The sequence below is a fragment of the Salvelinus fontinalis genome, chromosome 31 (assembly GCF_029448725.1).
Source record: "Salvelinus fontinalis isolate EN_2023a chromosome 31, ASM2944872v1, whole genome shotgun sequence".
NCBI lineage: Eukaryota > Metazoa > Chordata > Actinopteri > Salmoniformes > Salmonidae > Salvelinus > Salvelinus fontinalis.
Genome location: NC_074695.1, coordinates 24,683,350 through 24,704,485, shown reverse-complemented (window position 1 = coordinate 24,704,485; position 21,136 = coordinate 24,683,350). Strand labels below are relative to the sequence as shown.

Sequence of the window (21,136 nt, the reverse complement as noted above, 5' to 3'; positions counted from 1 at the left end):
AGGCTTCAGGGCGCCCAAGAAAGTCAAGCAAGCGCCAGGACCGTCTCCTAAAGTTGATTCAGCTGCGGGATCGGGGCACCACCAGTACAGAGCTTGCTCAGGAATGGCAGCAGGCAGGTGTGAGTGCAGACTTGGAGGATGGCTTGGTGTCAAGAAGGGCAGCAAAGAAGCCACTTCTCTCCAGGAAAAACATCAGGGACAGACTGATATTCTGCACAAGGTACAGGGATTGGCCTGCTGAGGACTGGGGTAAAGTCATTTTCTCTGATGAATCCCCTTTCCGATTGTTTGGGGCATCCGGAAAAAAGCTTGTCCGGAGAAGACAAGGTGAGCGCTTCCATCAGTCCTGTGTCATGCCAACAGTAAAGCATCCTGAGACCATTCATGTGTGGGGTTGCTTCTCAGCCAAGGGAGTGGGCTCACTCACAATTTTGCCTAAGAACACAGCCATGAATAAAGAATGGTACCAACACATCCTCCGAGAGCAACTTCTCCCAACCATCCAGGAACAGTTTGGTGACGAACAATGCCTTTTCCAGCATGATGGAGCACCTTGCCATAAGGCAAAAGTGATAACTAAGTGGCTCGGGGAACAAAACATCGATATTTTGGGTCCATGGCCAGGAAACTCCCCAGACCTTAATCCCATTGAGAACTTGTGGTCAATCCTCAAGAGGCGGGTGGACAAACAAACCCCCACAAATTCTGACAAACTCCCAGCATTGATTATGCAAGAATGGGCTGCCATCAGTCGGAATGTGGCCCAGAAGTTCATTGACAGCATGCCAGGGCGGATTGCAGAGGTCTTGAATAAGAAGGGTCAACACTGCAAATATTGACTCTTTGCATCAACTTCATGTAATTGTCAATTAAAGCCTTTGACACGTATTGTCACGTTCTGACCTTAGTTCCTTTGTTTTGTCTTTTGTTTTAGTTGGTCAGGGCGTGAGTTGGGTGGGTAATCTATGTTTTCTATTTCTGTGTTGGTTTTCTGTGTTTGGCCTGATATGGTTCTCAATCAGAGGCAGCTGTCAATCGTTGTCCCTGATTGGGAACCATATTTAGGTAGCCTGTTTTGTCTTTTGGTTTGTGGGTGTTTGTCTAACGTGTCAGTGTTTGTCGCCAGACGGAACTGTTTCGTTTGTTCACATCGTTTATTGTTTTGTTTAATGTTCTGAGTTTAATTAAAAAACATCATCATGAACATTTACCACGCTGCGCTTTGGTCCTCCTCTCTTTCTTCGGAAGACGATCGTTACACTTATGAAATGCTTGTAATTAGACTTCAGTATTCCATAGTAACATCTGACAAAAATATCTAAAGACACTGAGGCAGCAGACTTTGAAAATTAATATTTGTGTCATTCTCAACTTTTGTCCATGACTGTACTGCATGTTGAGGCATTACCAGATAGAAACATATGTTTTGCACAAAGAAATGGGCTGGGGGAAGAACTCTATTAACCTTATTTATGGTGTGTACTGCAGCGCAACAATACCTATCAATATCTCACCTCATACAAGTACTGTTGTATCTCATTACTGTCCAATTGTCGCCATGTCCCACCTGAGCACACACACTCTGGTCTGTTTACAGCGTGGCTCCTCCATTTGGAGCTGGGGATATAGTAATGGGGGGGAGACAAGCAAAGACATCTGGTGGAACAATGGGGAAGGATTTATTACTCCACATTAGAATTAATTCCCTCTCTCTCTAGGCAGAGTTGCAAAGAAAAAGACATATCTCAGACTGGCCAATAAAAAGAAAAGATTAAGATCAGCAAAGAACACACACTGGACAGAGGAACTCTGCCTAGAAGGCCAGCATCCCGGAGTCGCCTCTTCACTGTTGAAGTTGAGACTGGTGTTTTGCGTGTACTATTTAATGAAGCTGCCAGTTGAAGACTTGTGAGGCGTCTGTTTCTCAAACTAGACACTCTAATGTACTTGTCCTCTTGCTCAGTTGTACACCGGGGCCTCCCACTCCTCTTTCTATTCTGGTTAGAGCCAGTTTGCTCTGTTCTGTGAAGGGAGTAGTACACAGCGTTGTAAGAGATCTTCAGTTTCTTGGCAATTTCTCGCATGGAATAGCCTTAATTTCTCAGAACAAGAATAGACTGACGAGTTTCAGAAGAAAGGTCTTTGTTTCTGGCCATTTTGAGCCTGTAATTGAACCCACAAATGCTGATGCTCCAGATACTCAACTAGTCTAAAGAAGGCCAGTTTTATTGCTTTTTTAATTAGAACAACAGTTTTCAGCTGTGCTAACATAATTGCAAACGGGTTTTCTAATGATCAATTAGCCTTTTAAAATGATAAACTTGAATTAGCTAACACAACGTGCCATTGGAACACAGGAGTGATGGTTGCTGATAATGGGCCTCTGTAGATATTCTCTATAAAACAAGCACATTTCTAAGTGACCCCAAACTTTTGAACGGTAGTGTATTTTACCCCCTTTTTCTCCCTGATTTCGTGATATCCAATTGCGATCCAATCTCATCGCTACAACTCCCCAACAGGCTTGGGAGAGCCGAAGGTCAAGTCATGCGTCCTCCGAAACATGACCCACCAAACAGTGCTTCTTAACAGCCGCCTGCTTAACCCGGAAGCCAGCTGCACCAATGTGACGGAGGAAACACCGCTCACAAGGAGTCGCTAGAGAGCGATGAGCCAAGTAAAGCCCCCCCGGCCAAACACTCCCAAACCCGGACAACGCTGGGCCAATTGTGCATTGCCCTATAGGACTCCCGGTCATGGCCGGTTGTCACACAGCTTGGGATCGAACCCAGGTCTGTAGTGACGCTTCAAGCACTGCGATGCAGTGCTTTAGACCACTGCCCCACTCGGGAGGCCCCCGAGTATTGATTTCTTGAGGAGGGGAGAGACTTGGGCCATTTTGAAGTCAGAGGGGATAGAGCCAGTGTTCAGGGATGAGTTGATGAGGGAAAATGGAGGAGGTTGTCGGGCGGCCAGACCGCAGTAGTTGCAGGATTTCATCTGGAGAGAAGGGAAAAAGAGGTCAAGGCGTAGGGGAGTTCTGTGTGAGTGTGACCAGTGGACCCAATAGACTGAGTGAATGAGGAGCGGATGTCTTCAACCTTCTTTTCAAAGTTGTTGACAAAGTTGTCCGCAGAAAGGGAGGAGGGGGGGTGGAGGATTAAGGAGGGATGAGAAGGTGGAAAAGAGCTTCCTAGGGTTAGAGCAGAAGCTTGAAATTTAGAGTGATAGAAAGTGGCTTCAGCAGCAGATACAGAGGAAGAGAAGGTAGAGAGGTGGGAGTGAAAGGATAATAGGTCTTCCAGAAGTTTAGTTTTCCTCCCTTTTCGCTCAGCTGCCCACTGTCCTGTTCTGTAAGCTTGCAATGAGTCACTCAGCTACGGAGAAAGAGGGTAGGGATGACCCAGACAGGAGGAAAATGGACAGTGCGAGTCATAGTATGCGGAAAGGGAGGAGAGTAGGGTCGAAGAGGCAGAATCAGGAGACAGGAGGGAGAAGGATTTAGCAGAAGGGAGAGCTGATGGGATAGAAGAGAAGAGAGTAGTGGGAGAGAGAGAGCGAAGATTGTGAAGGTGCATGACCATCTGGGTAGAGCCTGAGTGGCTAGGGAGGTTGAAGTCTCCAAGAAGGAAGAGTGGTGAGCCATCATCAGGAAATGAGCTTATCAAGGTGTCAAGCTCATTGTGGAGCTCTCTAAGGGCACCTGGTGGGCAATAGACGACAACAGTGTTAAGCTTGAGTGGACAAGTGACAGTGAACGCATGGAATTGACACACACACACACACACACACACACACACACACACACACACACACACACACACACACACAGAGTTAGTTTACACTTCAAATCCAATGTTATTAGTCACATGCGCCGAATACAGGAGGTGTAGACCTTACAGTGAAGTGTTTACTTACGAGCCCCTAACCAATAGTGCAGTTTCAAAAAAATACTTTCAGGACACACTCATTGATTAGGGTCCACTTTTCGACATGCCTAGCTGACCACTGGTCAAGCTGAGTTGCCACTCTCAATCTTTCTCAATTGGAGGGATATTGGCTGTAATGATGTTACTTAGTGAGGAGGTCTTTCTCTGTCCCCCTTTTCTCTCTCATCCTCACATGACATCATGCCTGTAATGTCTCCTGTTCTCTGTTAGGATAGACTGGGTTATCAATGTCTGTGCTGTTCGATTGGATAATCAGAACTGAAGTTTGTGATGATGCAATGTGATTGATGGAATTGCTGACCTGGTTTCATGGACTGGCCACTGACTTCCAATTGTTGTTCATTTCCATATTTAGATTGTCTTATGGTCTAACTGTACATTTAATTCTGTTTTTTCAGGGCTGTGTGTGTGTGTGTGTGTGTGTGTGTGTGTGTGTGTGTGTGTGTGTGTGTGTGTGTGTGTGTGTGTGTGTGTGTGTGTGTGTGTGTGTGTGTGTGTGTGTGTGTGTGTGTGTGTGTGTGTGTGTGTGTGTGTGTGTGTGTGTGTGTGTGTGTGTGTGTGTGTGTGTGTGTGTGTGTGTGTGTGTGTGTGTGTGTGTGTGTGTGTGTGTGTGTGTGTGTGTGCGAGTGCGTGCGTGTTTGAGATTGAGTGTTTGTGTAACTCTGGGACCAATGTGCCCATCATCTCCTTTACTTCTTCCAGATTTTCTCTCAGTCCTTCACAGCCTCTTATGCCATCTACAATGTGGCTAAAGGGTAGGTACAGTAGAACCATGAAGGCTAATGCATGGGCTGCACTGGGCATGTGCATTGCTGACGCAAGTGGGCCCTGGCCTCGACTGGCCAAGCACCACCAAATGTGTATTTCTTTCATCTGAATAAACTTCATCTGTTATGTCAGACATCCATTACTCTTATACAGTAATTGTCCTCTCTGGCTGGTCAACATCAACTCTAGGTTTACTATCAGAGATTCCTATCTGCTGGCCCACCAGTGAGGAAGGGCGCTCCTGTGTCTGTCGATGGAAGCTTTGGCCTTGGGTCTACAGTATGAGGAGCACTATTGCCAATTAAAGGAATTCAGAATGACCTGCTCTCCAACAAAATATGAAATGCCTGGGAATGTGTTGCCACAATATGTCTGCCTGTTTTTAGGAGGATAAGAGTGTTGTTTCAATGCATTGAAAGAGGTCTTATTCCATTGCATGACCGACCTCAGTCTGTTTGGTTTTAGCATTTGCATCGTGTCTTTTTTACGACATCTCTCAAGTGCTTACAAACAAGCATGGACGGATCTTTTCTCTACATTTTTTTTATCCACAAGTGGCTTCAGAGGCCAGTCGAATCCTAATGGAGGGACTGTGTATGTGTGTGTGTCTGTGTCTGTGTGTGTCCCAGGGTTCTGTTGGAGCTTACCCCTCCAGCGGGGGAGAAGGCATTGATACAGTATGCAGCCTGGGGACTGCAGGGGAACCAGCTGGTAAGGCAGCTGCTCTCATTCACTCATAGAGACCAACACACCTTTACCCACTCATCCTGCATTCCACCTCAATATCTGATGGGCTAGAAATGCATTTGAGACCACAACAAATCTATAGCGCCTTTATTCAGCGGTGGTAATATTTGAGTTATGATTTTTTCTGTGATTTATTTCACAGTGTTTATTTCACAGTGTTTGTTTTAGATTAATATTGGATTATGTGTTTTGAATGTAAAGTGTTTTTCAGTGCAATGTTTGTGTTCAACTGACAATGCAACTCTTTCAGTGGCAAGTTGAGATGTATTGGCTTGTGACTTGGCTGGCTGATGCATTCCCACTTGGAGCCAATCAGACATTTGATTGGGCCAGCCAACACTGAGCACTCTGTGCCTTGCTTTGATAATGGATTAGTACTGTTTCTGTTGCTGCCAGGCCTTTGTGTTTGAAGGCGATATCTACTACCAGACAGAAGTGACCAGTAAACCTCTCCGCCTCACAGCTACAGGCAGAGAGGGGCTGGTGGTCAACGGGCTGAGTGACTGGATTTACGAGGGTAAGAGATACTCTAACCCTTCCTCTATCAGGATGACATAGCCATTGATTGGTTGGTTAAAAACTGTTTGCAAAATGTTCCATATTGAAAACTGTTCCCTGAGATTAATGACATTGCAGATAGTATATGGCTTTGAGAAATGTTTTGCACTATTTGCAATGTTGTAACGCTCGTCGTGGGTGGAAGAAGAGGAGGACCAATGCGCAGCGTGGTAAGTGTCTATATTGCTTTAATAAGAATACTGAACAAAAACAATAAAACGACAAACGAACAGTCCTGTACGGTGAAGCAAAACCCAGAACAGAAAATAATCACCCACCACACACAATGAAAAACAGGCTACCTAAATATGGCTCCCAATCAGAGACAACGACTGACACCTGCCTCTGATTGAGAACCATACTAGGCCAAACACATAGAAATCTAACAACAGAACAAAACATAGAAAAACAACATAGAATGCCCACCCCAACTCATGCCCTGACCAAACTAAAATAAAGACATAAAAAAGGAACTAAGGTCAGAACGTGACAAATGTGTAACAATTGGACTTCCATGAGTAACAAATGTGTATTTGAAATAGTTTTGACACATGATTGTTTTGTTCATCTGTAAAATTGTTTATAGAGGAAGTGCTCTTGACTTACCCTGCCAACTGGTGGTCGAAAGATGGAGCTCGCTTGGCATACCTCACCATCAACAACTCTGCCACACCGCTAATGGAGATACCTCACTTCTTGGGTGGGGTCTATCCCTCCAATGTGTTCTTTCCTTACCCCAAGGTAAACACCACTGATCTCATATGATAAAATGTATGAATGCTCTGATTATGTTCTCTCAGCTCTCAGCTTGTCATGTTATCTAACGAATCTAATACTCTGATCCTATATGTGTGTGTGTACAGGCTGGCTCCACCATCCCCACTGTCAGTCTGTTTGTGGTGAATCTCTATGGTCCAGCTCACACTCTAGAGATGATCCCTCCAGACTCTGTCAGGGCCAGGTACTACGTCCAAAATTTAACCAACTGACATCGTCATTAATGTTATTATCTGTCCTAATGGGAAATTTAAGATGAATAAAGTTAATATTCAGATAAGTGATTAAAACAATCTATTATACTTTTCCTTTCTGTAATACACATGATTCTGTTTGTGCAAGGTTGATGGTCACTAGGCTTGAATTCTAGATTTGAATCTTATAGACTCCTATCTGCTGATGATATTGGCGCCAGTCTAAAAGGCTCTGCAGCATTTACGGTGATACTGCCTCTGCAAAAGTCAGGGCATTCATGCTTCGTGTAGCAGAGCAGCGCTGTTGTGAAGGAAGTTGTCGAGGAAGGGAGTTTGTGTTTATACAGGACCTCCTGCCCCCACCTACCGTCAACCAATTATGTTAATGCAGAGCTACACGAAGCTATATAGAGCCCTCCGCATTGTTACAAAATTTGGGAGGCGCACAGCGATGCGGTACAGAGCTGGATTTGGCATCTGCATGCCCCCGGATGCTCCACAATTGCGTCACACCATCCACACAGAGCCTCCGACCACATTTTTGGATCAAGCATACATTGGCTTTAAAGGAGCCAGTTCAGAGGATACACTGGTTATTATTGTATTGTGTGAGACTGTGTGGTTCAGTACCTTGTGTTATGTCTTTTGTTATGTGTTTACAGAACATATGTGATTAGGATATAAGGGCCTGCTCAGAGACGGCTCGTTATGTTTCTATGCTCCCATGCTGGAGGTTGTCTCCCTGTTGCAACTTGTATTAAACCAGATTCATTTTTGATTACCTTTACCAACGACTGCTCTCCTATTTGTTTCACCTAGAAAATCCCCTTTACATCTGTGTTGTGCCATCCAAGAGACGTTCTCTTTCTGTCTGTTTCCCTAAATGTCTCCCTAGAGACCGCTACATCTCCATGGTGACATGGATCAGCAGCACTCAGTTGGCGGTACGTTGGTTGAACCGGGCCCAGAACCAATCAGAACTCTGTGTGTGTGAGGCCACCACTGGGGCATGCTCAAAGGTGAGAGGTCAAAGGTTACTCCACAGTAATCCAATGGGTGTCCTGACTCTTCTCTCTGCCATTCATTACTTTTATAGCAATTTGTAAGTCGCTCTGGATAAGAGCGTCTGCTAAATGACTTAAATGTAAATGTAAATAGCATTTCCATCCCACAAGCTATCCACTGGGGTGTTTGCATTGATTTCCTTAAAGGAAAACTCCACCCAAAAACAATTTTTTGGTATTTGTTTAATTAGTCAATTGTTGACATAGTCCCAAAATGTTTTGCTTGTCAGCACTCAAGTTTTCAACATATGTCACTTTAAAAAAAAATACAGAAATCATCCCCAAATTATGCTAAAACGCAGCATCATATGATGCAAATTGCTCTCTGTATTTTGAAACTTGCATATCTTGAACACTAGATTGCTGACAAGGAAAACATTTTGGGACTAAATCAACAATGGACTAATGAAACAAATACCAACCCTTTTCCTTTCAGATGTCATATTCTTCCAGCTTAGATAAGGTTAATTATACTGCTTGTGATACATTTCCAATGATCTGCTGCAGCATTGGTGTGCCACCTCTCTCCAGCCAGTCCTTATGGATTCATTACAATATTAACTTTGGCTGTTTAAATATGCTGAAACGTTTTCTTTATTTCGTATCTCCATATCAAATCCACAGAAACATACAATGGTCATGGACTTAATGCAAAACCAACGACAGGTAGGCATTTCTCATTTCACAAAAGCTGCTACTAATTGAAACTGGTATACTGATCCAGTCTTATTGGCCTGTGATATTTCCTGGATTGGTATTGTTGACCATGCCTGTCTCATTTGTCCAACAGGAGGTGCCATTGTTTTCATCTGATGGCTCTTGGTTTTATTTGACGTTGCCAGCCAAGCAGGGTGCCCGGGGGGAGTTCCGCCACATTGCCAGTCTGCCAGCCCAGGTCAGTGTGAGGGCACTCAAACTTTTATACCCCTGTGTCATCCTCCAAGGGTTTAATGCCAGACTGCTTGTTAAGTCTTCAATAGGGTTTGCCTGGCTACCCAAACTCCTTGCTCTGCCACGCCCACTGACGTTTGTTTCTTCTCTACAATGAGTGTGGATCTAACTACCTCCCTAACAATTTCTAGAACACAAACATATTATATTTTTACTTTTTACCCCATTATTTCCCCAATTTCGTGATATCCAATTGGTAGTTAGTCTAGTCCCATCGCTGCAACTCGGGAGAGGTGAAGGTCGAGAGCCACGTGTCCTTCGAAACACAACCCTGCCAAGCCGCACAACTTCTAGACACACCGCTTGCTTAACCCGGAAGCCAGCCACACCAATGTGACGGAGAAAACACTGTCCAACTGGCGACTGTGTCAGCATGCATCCGCCCGGCCCGCCACAGGAGTCGCTAGAGCGCGATGGGACAAGGACATGCCAGCCGGCCAAACCCTCCCCTAACCTGGACAACGCTGGGCCAATTGTGCTCCGACTCATGAGTCTCTCAGTCATGGCCGCATGCGACACAGCCTGGGATCAAACCCGGATCTGTAGTGACGCCACTAGCACTGTGATGCAGTGCCTTAGACTGCTGTGTCACTCGGAAGATATTCTAACCTTTCTGATTGGTCACAGGAACCGATGGGTTGGGCCAGAGCTAGAACACACGTGGGCGTTTTGAAAATTCGTCATTAGATTTGGTACTCTGATTAGTTTGTGGTGACGTCATTTTGACGTCACCACAAATGACTTCAGCGATGGTAGTCTAGCGAACATAGAGCAGTGGAAGAATTCAGTTTGAGTCATCAGGCAAGGGCAGGGTGGCATAAAACAATACGTTATTATTATACAGATCTTAATATCAGAGAGCTGAAGTCTTGGCAGTGATTATTTTAGGTATCTGTGACTGTTTCTGAATAGCTCTGTTTCGCTGACAATGTTCTTATCTGCATCTCCCTATCTGTTGGTTACTCTCTTCACATCTTTTTTTGTTGTTGCTTTTACCCCTTTTTCATGGTATCCAACTTGTAGTTGCAGTCTTGTCTCATCGCTGCAACTCCCGTACGGACTTGGGAGAGGCGAAGGTTGAGAGCAATGCATCCTCCGAAACACGACCTGCCAGGCTGCACTGCTTCTTGACACGATGCCCACTTAATTAACCCGGAAGCCAGCCACACCAATGTGTCGGAGGAAACACAGTGCACCTGGCGACCCTGTCAGCGTGCATTGTACCCGGCCCGCTACAGGAGTCGCTAGAACGCGTTGGGACAAGGACATCCCTGCCAGCCAAACCCTTCCCTAACCCGGATGACGCTGAGCCAATTGTGCGCCGCCCCATGGGTCTCCCGGTCGCGGCCGACTGCGACAGAGCCTGGACTCGAACCAGGATCTCTAGGGGCACAGCTAGCACTGCGGTGCAGTACCTTAGACCTCTGCACCACTCGGGAGGCCCTTCGCATCTTATTACATCTTTCTCTAGATGACTCTGCATTCCACTGGCAGTCTGTCTGTTTCTGTATTCATCCCCCTCTTTTTCTCTCTCATTCTATGTGACACAGCCTGCCAGCCCCTCTGTCCCTCCTCGCTTTCTGACATCCGGGAACTGGGATGTCACTGTGCTGTGTGCCCTGGATGAGGACAATAGGAAAATGTATGTGAGAGCCTCTGCATGTGATGCTATATAGAGAGCCTCTGCATGTGATGCTATATAGAGAGTCTCTGTGTGTGATGCTATATAGAGAGCCTCCATGTGTGATGCTATATAGAGAGCCTCTGTGTGTGATGCTATATAGAGAGCCTCTGTGTGTGATGCTATATAGAAAGCCTCTGCGTGTGATGCTATATAGAGAGCCTCTGGGTGTGATGCTATATTGAGAGCCTCTGGGTGTGATGCTATATAGAGAGCCTCTGTGTGTGATGCTATATAGAAAGCCTCTGCGTGTGATGCTATATAGAGAGCCTCTGGTTGTGATGCTATATAGAAAGCCTCTGCGTGTGATGCTATATAGAGAGCCTCTGTGTGTGATGCTATATAGAGAGCCTCTGTGTGTGATGCTATGTGGAGAGCCTCTGTGTGTGATGCTATATAGAGAGCCTCTGTGTGTGATGCTATATAGAGAGCCTCTGTGTGTGATGCTATATAGAGAGCCTCTGTGTGTGATGCTATATAGAGAGCCTCTGTGTGTAATGCTATATAGAGAGCCTCTGTGTGTGATGCTATATAGAAAGCCTCTGCGTGTGATGCTATATAGAGAGCCTCTGGGTGTGATGCTATATAGAGAGCCTCTGTGTGTAATGCTATATAGAGAGCCTCTGCGTGTGATGCTATATAGAGAGCCTCTGGGTGTGATGCTATGTAGAAAGCCTCTGCGTGTGATGCTATGTGGAGAGCAATTGTGTGTGTTGATATGATTAGCAGAAATTACAAGTAGGCTACTGTTGTAGAACGATGTTTTGGACACAAAAACACATAAAGGTATTATTGCCTTTTAAAATAGCTAGCCCTTGATCCTTAACTTAAAGAGGCAATGTAGTATTCACTTAAAAAATATCTGACTTTGCTCAGGGCAAGTCAGCTGAAACTGAACAAGACATGATTAGATGGTCATTGACTGAGCAGGCCAGAGTCACAAGTCCTTCATGCTTAGACAAATTGAGTTGTGCATGTGCGGTGTGTGTGTGTGGCAGCATCATCATCATCATCACAGAGCATGACGGGAACCGGATGGATGCAGACAATCCCAATTGCCCATGTGGTGGCTGGCACGGCTGTCTGCCTCCAAGCAAGACACTCATATAGCACAGCTTTCATACTAATTTTGCTGTATAGACAATGGAGTCAAACTCAAATCACTGGAAATGTTCTGTAATTCAGCCTTATCGACATTGTCTGAGAATCAACTAATGCCATGAATGTGTTGAGTGAAGTGTGTAAATAAATCATAGATATCATAGTGTCCATATGGACTAACTAACATAAACTATTTATACAAAAGCATGTGGACACCCTTTCAAATTAGTGGATTCAGTTCTTTCAGCCCCACCCATTGTTGACAGGTGTATAAACTCTAGCACACAGCCATGCAATCTCCATAGACAAACATTAGCAGTAAAATGGCCTTACTGCAGAGCTCAGTGACTTTCAACGTGGCACCATCATAGGATGCTACCTTTCCAACAAGTCAGTTTGACAAATTTCTGCCCTGCTAGAGCTGCCCCGGTCAACTGTATCGGCTGTTATTGTGAAGCTGTGTGAGCCACACAAGCTCACAGAACGGGACTGCCAAGTGCTGAACCGCGTAGTGTGTAAAAATTGTCTGTCCTCGGTTACAACACTCACTACCAAGTTTCAAACTGCCTCTGGAAGCAACATCAACACAATAACTGTTCGTCGAGAGCTTCATGAAATGGGTTTCCATGGCCGAGCAGCCGCACACAAACCTAAGATCACCATGCGGAATTCCAAGCATCGGCTGGAGTGGTGTAAAGCTTGCCACCACTGGACTCTGAAACAGTGGAAACGCGTTCTCTGGAGTGATTAATCACGCTTCACCATCTGACAGTCCGACAGACGAATCTGGGTTTGGCGGATGCCAGGAGAATGCTACCTGCCCGAATGCATGGCGCCAACGTTAAAGTTTGGTGGAGGAGAAATAATTGTCTGAGGATGTTTTTCATGGTTCTGTCTAGGCCCCTTAGTTCCAGTGAAGATACATCTCAACGCTACAGCATACAATGGCATTCTAGACGATTCTGTGCTTCCAACTTTGTGGCAACAGTTTGGGGAAGGCCCTTTCCTGTTTCAGCATGACAATGCCCCGATGCACAAAGCAAGGTCCATATAGAAATGGTTTGTTGAGATCGGTGTGGAATAACTTGACTGAGCCCTGACCTCAACCCTAACGAACACCTTTGGGATGAATTGGGATGCCGTCTGCGAGCCAGGCCTAATCGCCCAACATCAGTGTCCGACCTCACTAATGCTCTTGTAGCTGAATGGAAGCAAGTCCCCACAGCAATGTTCCACCATCTGGTGGAAATCCTTCCCAGAAGAGTGGAGGCTGTTATAACAGCAAAGAGGGGACCAACTCCATATTAATGACCATGGTTTTGGAATGAGATGTTTGACAAGCAGGTGTCCACATACTTTTGGTCATGTAGTGTATCTCCACATTCAGCGGTCCTGGGAAGGTGAAATTGATTGAATGTCTTCTATTGACTGCATCACTATGTCCTCTCTGTTTGCAGCTACTTCCTCAGCACAGAAGAATCCAGACAGAGCAGACACCTGTACAGGTGAGGCCATACTGTCAAAACTACTTTATCCAGAATTTCATCCTTCGTAGGCGTGCTGACTTTGACTGATGAAGTTAAATTTTATTTTTCAGCTCCCAAATCAAAACATTTTAGTTACTGAAACATACCTTTTTTTTACTGAATGTAATTCCCGATTTTTAAGATGAAAATATTAGTTTATCAGCCAATGAAACAAAACAATCTACTTCAAATTCAAGTCAAAGGAATGGTGGCTCAACAATTTTCTGGTTTCATGAGAAGGTAGATGGTCAGAGAAGTGAGGCGTGAGCTGAAGGGTTAAATTGTGCAGCAGCCGAAGCCGTTCCTCTCGAAGGGCGCTCCAGGCAGACCACCTAACATGTTAATCAGAGGGGACCAAGCCAACGTAGTGGATGGGATGGTGCTGTGCTAGAGGATGAGTCACTGGGACGTAACGACAGCGTCCCAAATGACACCTTATTCCCTATATTGCCCTACAGTATACATACAGTATACATACATAAAAACTGATCCACGACCTGTGATTAATGTGCTCAGCCCTCCAGTCATTCGCCTTATATGTTTTATATTGTGTTTTTTATTATTCTGCTTTTGGCCTCACCAGATGATAGAGTAGAGGGAGACATTGGCGTCTGGTTTAAAGGTGATTTTCTGTGCATTCTTTTTTGGTACTTCCCTTGGAGAGAGATACTTACTGAGAGGTCGGAGATAGTGGTTTTATTTAAATTGTTGCCTTTTTTTCACCCTTGAAGAGTCCTATTTGTGTTGAGAAGTCAGTCCTATTTGTGTTTGAGGAGTCAACTCAGTAATGTATTTTAGCATAGCTATCATTGTATTATTTGTTTAATTAAGGTGTAATTTACAACCTTAATGTATTGATTGGGACAGCCAAATAGTTTCAGACCCAAACCTTCCTCATACGCTATTCTTTAAGGTGTGTTTGGTCACTCTGTTGTCTTCCTCTCTTTCAGTGCGGACTTTGAAGGGATCTTCCAACGCCAGTGTCTGACCTGCAACCTTCTAGATGACTGTAGCTTTTTCAAAGCAGTGTTCAGCCCCAATCAGACATATTTCACACTTTATTGCCTAGGTAGGAGCTCTGTACACACGCACTCAAACGCAGGCACGCTCACACACCACACGCACACACCCTACGCTTGAATTAAAACAGCATTTTAACAATAATCAAACATGTATAATTTTTCTATCTCTTTGGCCCATGTTTCCCTAGGCCCCGGAGTCCCCAAGGTGACAGTACACAACACGAAGGACCCCTCCAGTGAGTCTGGTTTGTCTGACTAATCTATTAAACACTCTGAATCTTAATCTCGAACCTTCTCCACTTTTTACCATCAGACACTTTCAACAATGGCCAGTAGAGGGCATCATGAGCAAACGAACATATAATGTAGAGAAGAATTTTGAGCAGTTTCAGACAGTTATTGGAATTCAGAAAGGAGGCAGATAGCTGCATGACCGTGAATAGACTGTGTAAATATACATGTATTTTGTTTGATCTCCTTTAGGATACATAGTTCTGGAGGACAACACACCTCTCTCTGAGACCCTAGAAGGGAAGAGACTCCCAGAGACGGTCTTCAAGACCCTCGCAGCTGACAACCATGGTAAGTGTGTGAAACCACCCTGGACCCACACACACAGAGCAGTCTAAAATTATAATTAACATTCACTGACATAATTTTCCATTCGCTTCAGTCACAAAACAGAGACTGCTTTAGGTTCAAACAGTTACAGAACAGAGACTGCTTTAGGTTCAAACAGTCACAAAACAGAGACTGCTTTAGGTTCAAACAGTCACAGAACAGAGGCTGCTTTAGGTTCAAACAGTCACAGAACAGAGGCTGCTTTAGGTTCAAACAGTCACAGAACAGAGGCTGCTTTAGGTTCAAACAGTCACAGAACAGAGACTGCTTTAGGTTCAAACAGTCACAGAACAGAGGCTGCTTTAGGTTCAAATAGTCACAGAACAGAGGCTGCTTTAGGTTCAAACAGTTACAGAACAGAGACTGCTTTAGGTTAAAATAGTCACAGAACAGAGACTGCTTTAGGTTCAAACAGTCACAGAACAGAGACTGCGTTAGGTTCAAACAGTCACAGAACAGAGGCTGCTTTAGGTTCAAACAGTCACAGAACAGAGGCTGCTTTAGGTTCAAACAGTCACAGAACAGAGGCTGCTTTAGGTTCAAACAGTCACAGAACAGAGGCTGCTTTAGGTTCAAACAGTCACAGAACAGAGACTGCTTTAGGTTCAAATAGTCACAGAACAGAGACTGCTTTAGGTTCAAACAGTCACAGAACAGAGACTGCTTTAGGTTCAAATAGTCACAGAACAGAGACTGCTTTAGGTTTAAAAAGTCACAGAACAGAGACTGCTTTAGGTTCAAATAGTCACAGAACAGAGACTGCTTTAGGTTTAAAAAGTCACAGAACAGACTGGTTCCGCTTGGCCAGGCATGTAAATAACAAGCCAAATACAGCAGCATACCCATCAAGAAAGTAATTGTTTAATTTAGCGATTAGGTCTCCATGGTAGCGAGAGCATGATTCATAATCTCCCTTTGGAAGGAGAACAAAGTGTGTGCGTGTGCACGTGTATGTGTGCTTTGTGTGTGTGTGTGGGTGTCAACTGTAGGCCTACACATTCTCAATGAGCTACCGTTAACTCATTGTTTAAGTGACATGCATAGGACTCAGGGGAGCTCATTTACTGGTCCTTTAGTTTGGCGCCCACAGGTGTTTCAGGGGGAGAATACTGATGAGCTCTGGTTCAGTGTATATCTCTGTATATCTTATCTGAGACTGAGTGTGGGCCCTCTGTTCGTTTTCCTTTAGATCTACACCTGAAGCTGTCTCTGCCCCAGGGTTATGAGGCCCACCTTCTCCCTCTACTCATCATTGTGTAAGTTATAAACACAGCTGATCAATGGTGTTATAACATGATTATGCCATTGTATGAAGCCTCTTAATGTGAGCCTATATCAAGGATTCACTTTTACAGTTTTACGGCCTGTTACATAACTTTTAACAGACATTGATTTCCCCATAGTTTACCAGCAGGCTAAACCACAGCTTAGTTGTTTAACCTTTGCCCTTTGCTCAGTCCCTCCAGTTGAAATTTTAGTCAAAACCAGCTGACCCTGTTCCTCATGTTGTCATGCAGGGACGGAGTTCCAAGCAGTCAGTCGGTGACGGAGGAGTTTACTATGGGATGGCCTGAGGTGCTCGCCAGCACACATGACATGGCGTTAGCCTGGGTGGATGGAAGGAGTGGGGTCGGCCGGGGGCAGAAGATTAGCAGTGTGGATCCCCGCAAGCTCAGCTCCCTCAGAGTCAAAGATCAACTAGGAGTCGTAGAGTTAGTTTTATACAGCGTTATTATTGGCCATGACATTTTGTTGACATATTGTAGAAATGATCCATAAATAAATGTATGACCTATTTGTTTTTTTCTCCACAGGTGGTTGATGCAATTGCCTTACATTGATGATCGGCGGATTGCCCTGTATGGCAAGGTTACTATTATGTTAACTATGGCAGCAACAATTAACCTATATTCTGGCCATGACCACGTGATCACATGAGTTTCAAAAGTATAATGTTGCAAAAGCATATATTATAAAGTCTCTCTGTTTAACGGCACTTGTGTCTTTCCCTACAGGCATTTGGTGGTTATTTATCCCTCAAGATGCTAGCTGCGACTGATCAGCTGTTTAAATGTGCAGCCGCTGTGGCTCCCATAACAGATTTCAAACTCTACAGTAAGTGAAGACTATACAATAGTGAAAAAACACACAAGAGCCTATGTTGAAAAGGAAACCAATAACAGTAATCTATTTTGCTTTCATGTATAGGTGCTGCCTTCTCAGAGAGGTATCTAGGTCTCCCAGCAAAGGAGGAGCACACTTACCTGGTGAGGATCCTCATACCTTGTGTAAACATGCATGGTAGGAAGTATAAGGCAATAGGTTATTGTAAGGGCTCTCTGTCTCTGTTTTGTCTCCTCAGACGGCATCTGTATTGGAAGATGTTCACAAGCTTAAAGACGAGAATTTCCTCTTACTGCATGGGACTGCAGACGGTGAGATTTGGCTATGATTTTAACAGCTACATTTGTCCACTTTTTTTTAATCAATATGCAATTCAACTGCTGAACTTATTCATAATAACTTGTATGTGTTTGTTTATTCTCTTATGTGTGTGTTTTTTGGCTTTGGGTTACGCAGCACGGGTCCACTTCCAGCACAGTGCAGAGCTCCTGAGCCGCTTGGTGAAGGTGGAGGCCAACTACTCCCTGCAGCTGTACCCAGACGAGGGCCACATCCTGAAGGAGCGGCGCAGCATCCAGCATTCCCAACGGACCTTGGTGCACTACCTCCAGACCTGCCTGAGACACAACCCCCTCCTGGCCTCCATAGAGGAGCCAGATGAGGAGGACGACTGAGTACTCCCACCTCTGGTACTGGAGAAACATACTGAGAAGTGATGACTACTCAAAGTCAGACTACTACTAAACACTAGTCTCTTCCCACAGCCACTGACTAGACACAAGAGCACGGGAGTGTGGACCAAGAATATCAGATCACAGCCTACTGTTATCAGTTCACAGCAACTTTGGAAATATACAATTTCTTCCCAACATTGTTTGTACTGTTTGAATTGTTGTCCCTGATTCTTTACACTGTGTGGATCCATTATCCAAGAAGTGACCATGGCCAGGCCAAATGTTGATTCTTCTTAAAGTTTACAAAATAGCCTGAACATGCATGTCGTAAAGGCTGCATGAAGCAGAGTGGTTTACAATGCATTCTTCTATGTTTCGTTATCCTGCATATCTTAACTTTGCTTAACTTATTACAGCTAAAATCAGCCTGCTATGCTGTTATGTAACACATACAGTGGGGCAAAAAAAGTATTTAGTCAGCCACCAATTGTGCAAGTTCTCCCGCTTAAAAAGATGAGAGAGGCCTGTAATTTTCATCATAGGTACACTTCAACTATGACAGACAAAATGAGGAAAAAAAATCCAGAAAATCACATTGTAGGATTTTTTATTAATTTATTTGCAAATTATGGTGGAAAGTAAGTATTTGGTCACCTACAAACAAGCAAGATTTCTGGCTCTCACAGACCTGTAACTTCTTCTTTAAGAGGCTCCTCTGTCCTCCACTCGTTACCTGTATTAATGGCACCTGTTTGAACTTGTTATCAGTATAAAAGACACCTGTCCACAACCTCAAACAGTCACACTCCAAACTCCACTATGGCCAAGACCAAAGAGCTGTCAAAGGACACCAGAAACAAAATTGTAGACCTGCACCAGGCTGGGAAGACTGAATCTGCAATTGGTAAGCAGCTTGGTTTGAAGAAATCAACTGTGGGAGCAATTATTAGGAAATGGAAGACATACAAGACCACTGATAATCTCCCTCAATCTGGGGCTCTACGCAAGATCTCAACCCGTGGGGTCAAAATGATCACAAGAACGGTGAGCAAAAATCCCAGAACCACACGGGGGGGACCTAGTGAATGACCTGCAGAGAGCTGGGACCAAAGTAACAAAGCCTACCATCAGTAACACACTACGCCGCCACGGACTCAAATCCTGCAGTGCCAGATGTGTCCCCCTGCTTAAGCCAGTACATGTCCAGGCCCATCTGAAGTTTTCTAGAGAGAATTTGAATGATCCAGAAGAAGATTGGGTGAATGTCATATGGTCAGATGAAACCAAAATAGAACTTTTTGGTAAAAACTCAACTCGTCGTGTTTGGAGGACAAAGAATGCTGAATTGCATCCAAAGAACACCATACCTACTGTGAAGCATGAGGGTGGAAACATCATGCTTTGGGGCTGTTTTTCTGCAAAGGGACCAGGTCGACTGATCCGTGTAAAGGAAAGAATGAATGGGGCCATGTATCGTGAGATTTTGAGTGAAAACCTCCTTCCATCAGCAAGGGCATTGAAGATGAAACGTGGCTGGGTCTTTCAGCATGACAATGATCCCAAACACACCGCCCGGGCAACGAAGGAGTGGCTTCGTAAGAAGCATTTCAAGGTCCTGGAGTGACCTAGTCAGTCTCCAGAGCTCAACCCCATAGAAAATCTTTGGAGGGAGTTTTAAGTCCGTGTTGCCCAGCAACAGCCCCAAAACTTTACTGCTCTAGAGGAGATCTGCATGGAGGAATGAGCCAAAATACCAGCAACAGTGTGTGAAAACCTTGTGAAGACTTACAGAAAACGTTTGACCTCTGTCATTGCCAACAAAGGGTATATAACAAAGTATTGAGGTAAACTTTTGTTATTGACCAAATACTTATTTTCCACCATAATTTGCAAATAAATTCATTAAAAATCCTACAATGTGATTTTCTGGATTTTTTTTTCTAATTTCGTCTGTCATATTTGAAGTGTACCTATGATGAAAATTACAGGCCTCATCTGTTTAAGTGGGAGAACTTGCACAATTGGTGGCTGACTAAATACTTTTTCCCCACTGTATATGGTATGGACTTATTGTCCCTTTTAATGTGCCAAATACATGGTATTACAAGTGTATTCACCATGCCAATTCAGAAACGTATCCAGACTTGCAGAAGTTATAGACTGTATTTTCCCATGCCTCTTGCATGATTATTTTCAACAGTTCCATGTTGTATTTGGTAACTTTGGATGGATATAATAAGAATGAACAAACCCAACAAAATATAATATGAAGCACATTTGATAGAAGTATATTTCAGTAGTTATGTTTTTGTTTGTTTTCTTGACTGAATTTCCTTTGATAGTCACGCATACTTTGTTCATGTGTACTGCAAAAGTTTAACACCTCACTGAAAAGTATACATCTCCCCCAGCATTGTGGACCCCCAATCAAAGTTGTGGAACATCTATGGTGCACTGCTTGTAGTCTGTTTGCAATTGAGTAGCCAACTTTACATTTTTCCTTTTTTTTGTTTTACTAAATCCTTTACGATAAAGAATCAATTCCTTGTTTTACAGAAATATTGTTGTGTGTGTTCCATCACTGGCTGCTTTGGAGAGGACAAGTGGAGCCTCGGCCAAAGTATCAGCATTGAAATAGTGACTGAATAATTGTCTGTGTCAAGTATAATTTCTTGAACCAGTCTCGTTGGTACCAGGTGTTTTTAACCTAGACCCCAACAGTCAGACCCAATAGATTTGGCAAGAATTGGAAAAGTGCAATATGGCCAGTGGTGGGAAAAAGTACCCAATTCTCATACTTGAGTAAAAGTATAGATACCTTAATAGACATTTACTAAAGTGAAAGTCAATCGATCAATCAAATAAAGTCCTTTTTACATCAGCCGATGTCACAAAGTACTATACAGAAACCCGGCCTAAAACCCAAAACAGAAAACAATGCAGATGTATAAGCACGGTAGCTAGGAAAAACTCTCTAGAAAGGCAAGAACCTAGGAAGAAACCTAGAGAGGAACCAGGCTCTGAGGGGTGGCCAGTCCTCTTCTGGCTGTGCCGGGTAGAGATTATAACAGTACATGGCCAAGATGTTCAAAAGTTCATAGATGACCAGCAGGGTCAAATAATAAAAATCACAGTGGTTGTAGAGGGTGCAACAGGTCAGCACCTCAGGAGTAAATGTCAGTTGGCTTTTCATAGCCGAGCATTCAAGGTAAAAATGTAATTCTGCCCCTGAACAAGGCAGTTAACCCACTGTTCCTAGGCCGTCATTGAAAATAAGAATTTATTCTTAACTGACTTGCCTAGTTAAATAAAATAAAAATACATTTAAATTCAGAGTTAGAGACAGCAGGTGCGGTAGAGAGTCGAAAAACAGCATGT

The 21,136-nt window shown here is 44.1% G+C and overlaps 1 protein-coding gene across 3 annotated transcripts in view; it reads left to right on the top strand.

Annotated features, from left to right (window-relative positions):
- Positions 1–20,317, top strand: part of LOC129829926 (inactive dipeptidyl peptidase 10-like) — a 38,378-nt gene extending 18,061 nt beyond the window's left edge. For 2 of the 3 annotated variants that reach the window (XM_055891948.1, XM_055891946.1), the window contains 20 exons: positions 4,653–4,705; positions 5,348–5,429; positions 5,862–5,982; positions 6,610–6,764; positions 6,887–6,984; positions 7,890–8,013; positions 8,683–8,724; positions 8,849–8,953; positions 10,560–10,651; positions 13,249–13,296; positions 14,268–14,386; positions 14,528–14,575; positions 14,823–14,921; positions 16,150–16,216; positions 16,478–16,672; positions 16,775–16,829; positions 16,976–17,075; positions 17,169–17,227; positions 17,323–17,395; positions 17,541–20,317. In XM_055891948.1, coding sequence (XP_055747923.1) covers positions 4,653–4,705; positions 5,348–5,429; positions 5,862–5,982; positions 6,610–6,764; positions 6,887–6,984; positions 7,890–8,013; positions 8,683–8,724; positions 8,849–8,953; positions 10,560–10,651; positions 13,249–13,296; positions 14,268–14,386; positions 14,528–14,575; positions 14,823–14,921; positions 16,150–16,216; positions 16,478–16,672; positions 16,775–16,829; positions 16,976–17,075; positions 17,169–17,227; positions 17,323–17,395; positions 17,541–17,758 — 1,953 coding nt within the window. In that variant the 3' untranslated portion in view covers positions 17,759–20,317. The remainder of the gene's footprint in view (positions 1–4,652; positions 4,706–5,347; positions 5,430–5,861; positions 5,983–6,609; positions 6,765–6,886; positions 6,985–7,889; positions 8,014–8,682; positions 8,725–8,848; positions 8,954–10,559; positions 10,652–13,248; positions 13,297–14,267; positions 14,387–14,527; positions 14,576–14,822; positions 14,922–16,149; positions 16,217–16,477; positions 16,673–16,774; positions 16,830–16,975; positions 17,076–17,168; positions 17,228–17,322; positions 17,396–17,540) is intronic. The other variant, XM_055891947.1, reaches the window with a different exon arrangement.
- Positions 20,318–21,136: the final 819 nt, after the last annotated feature.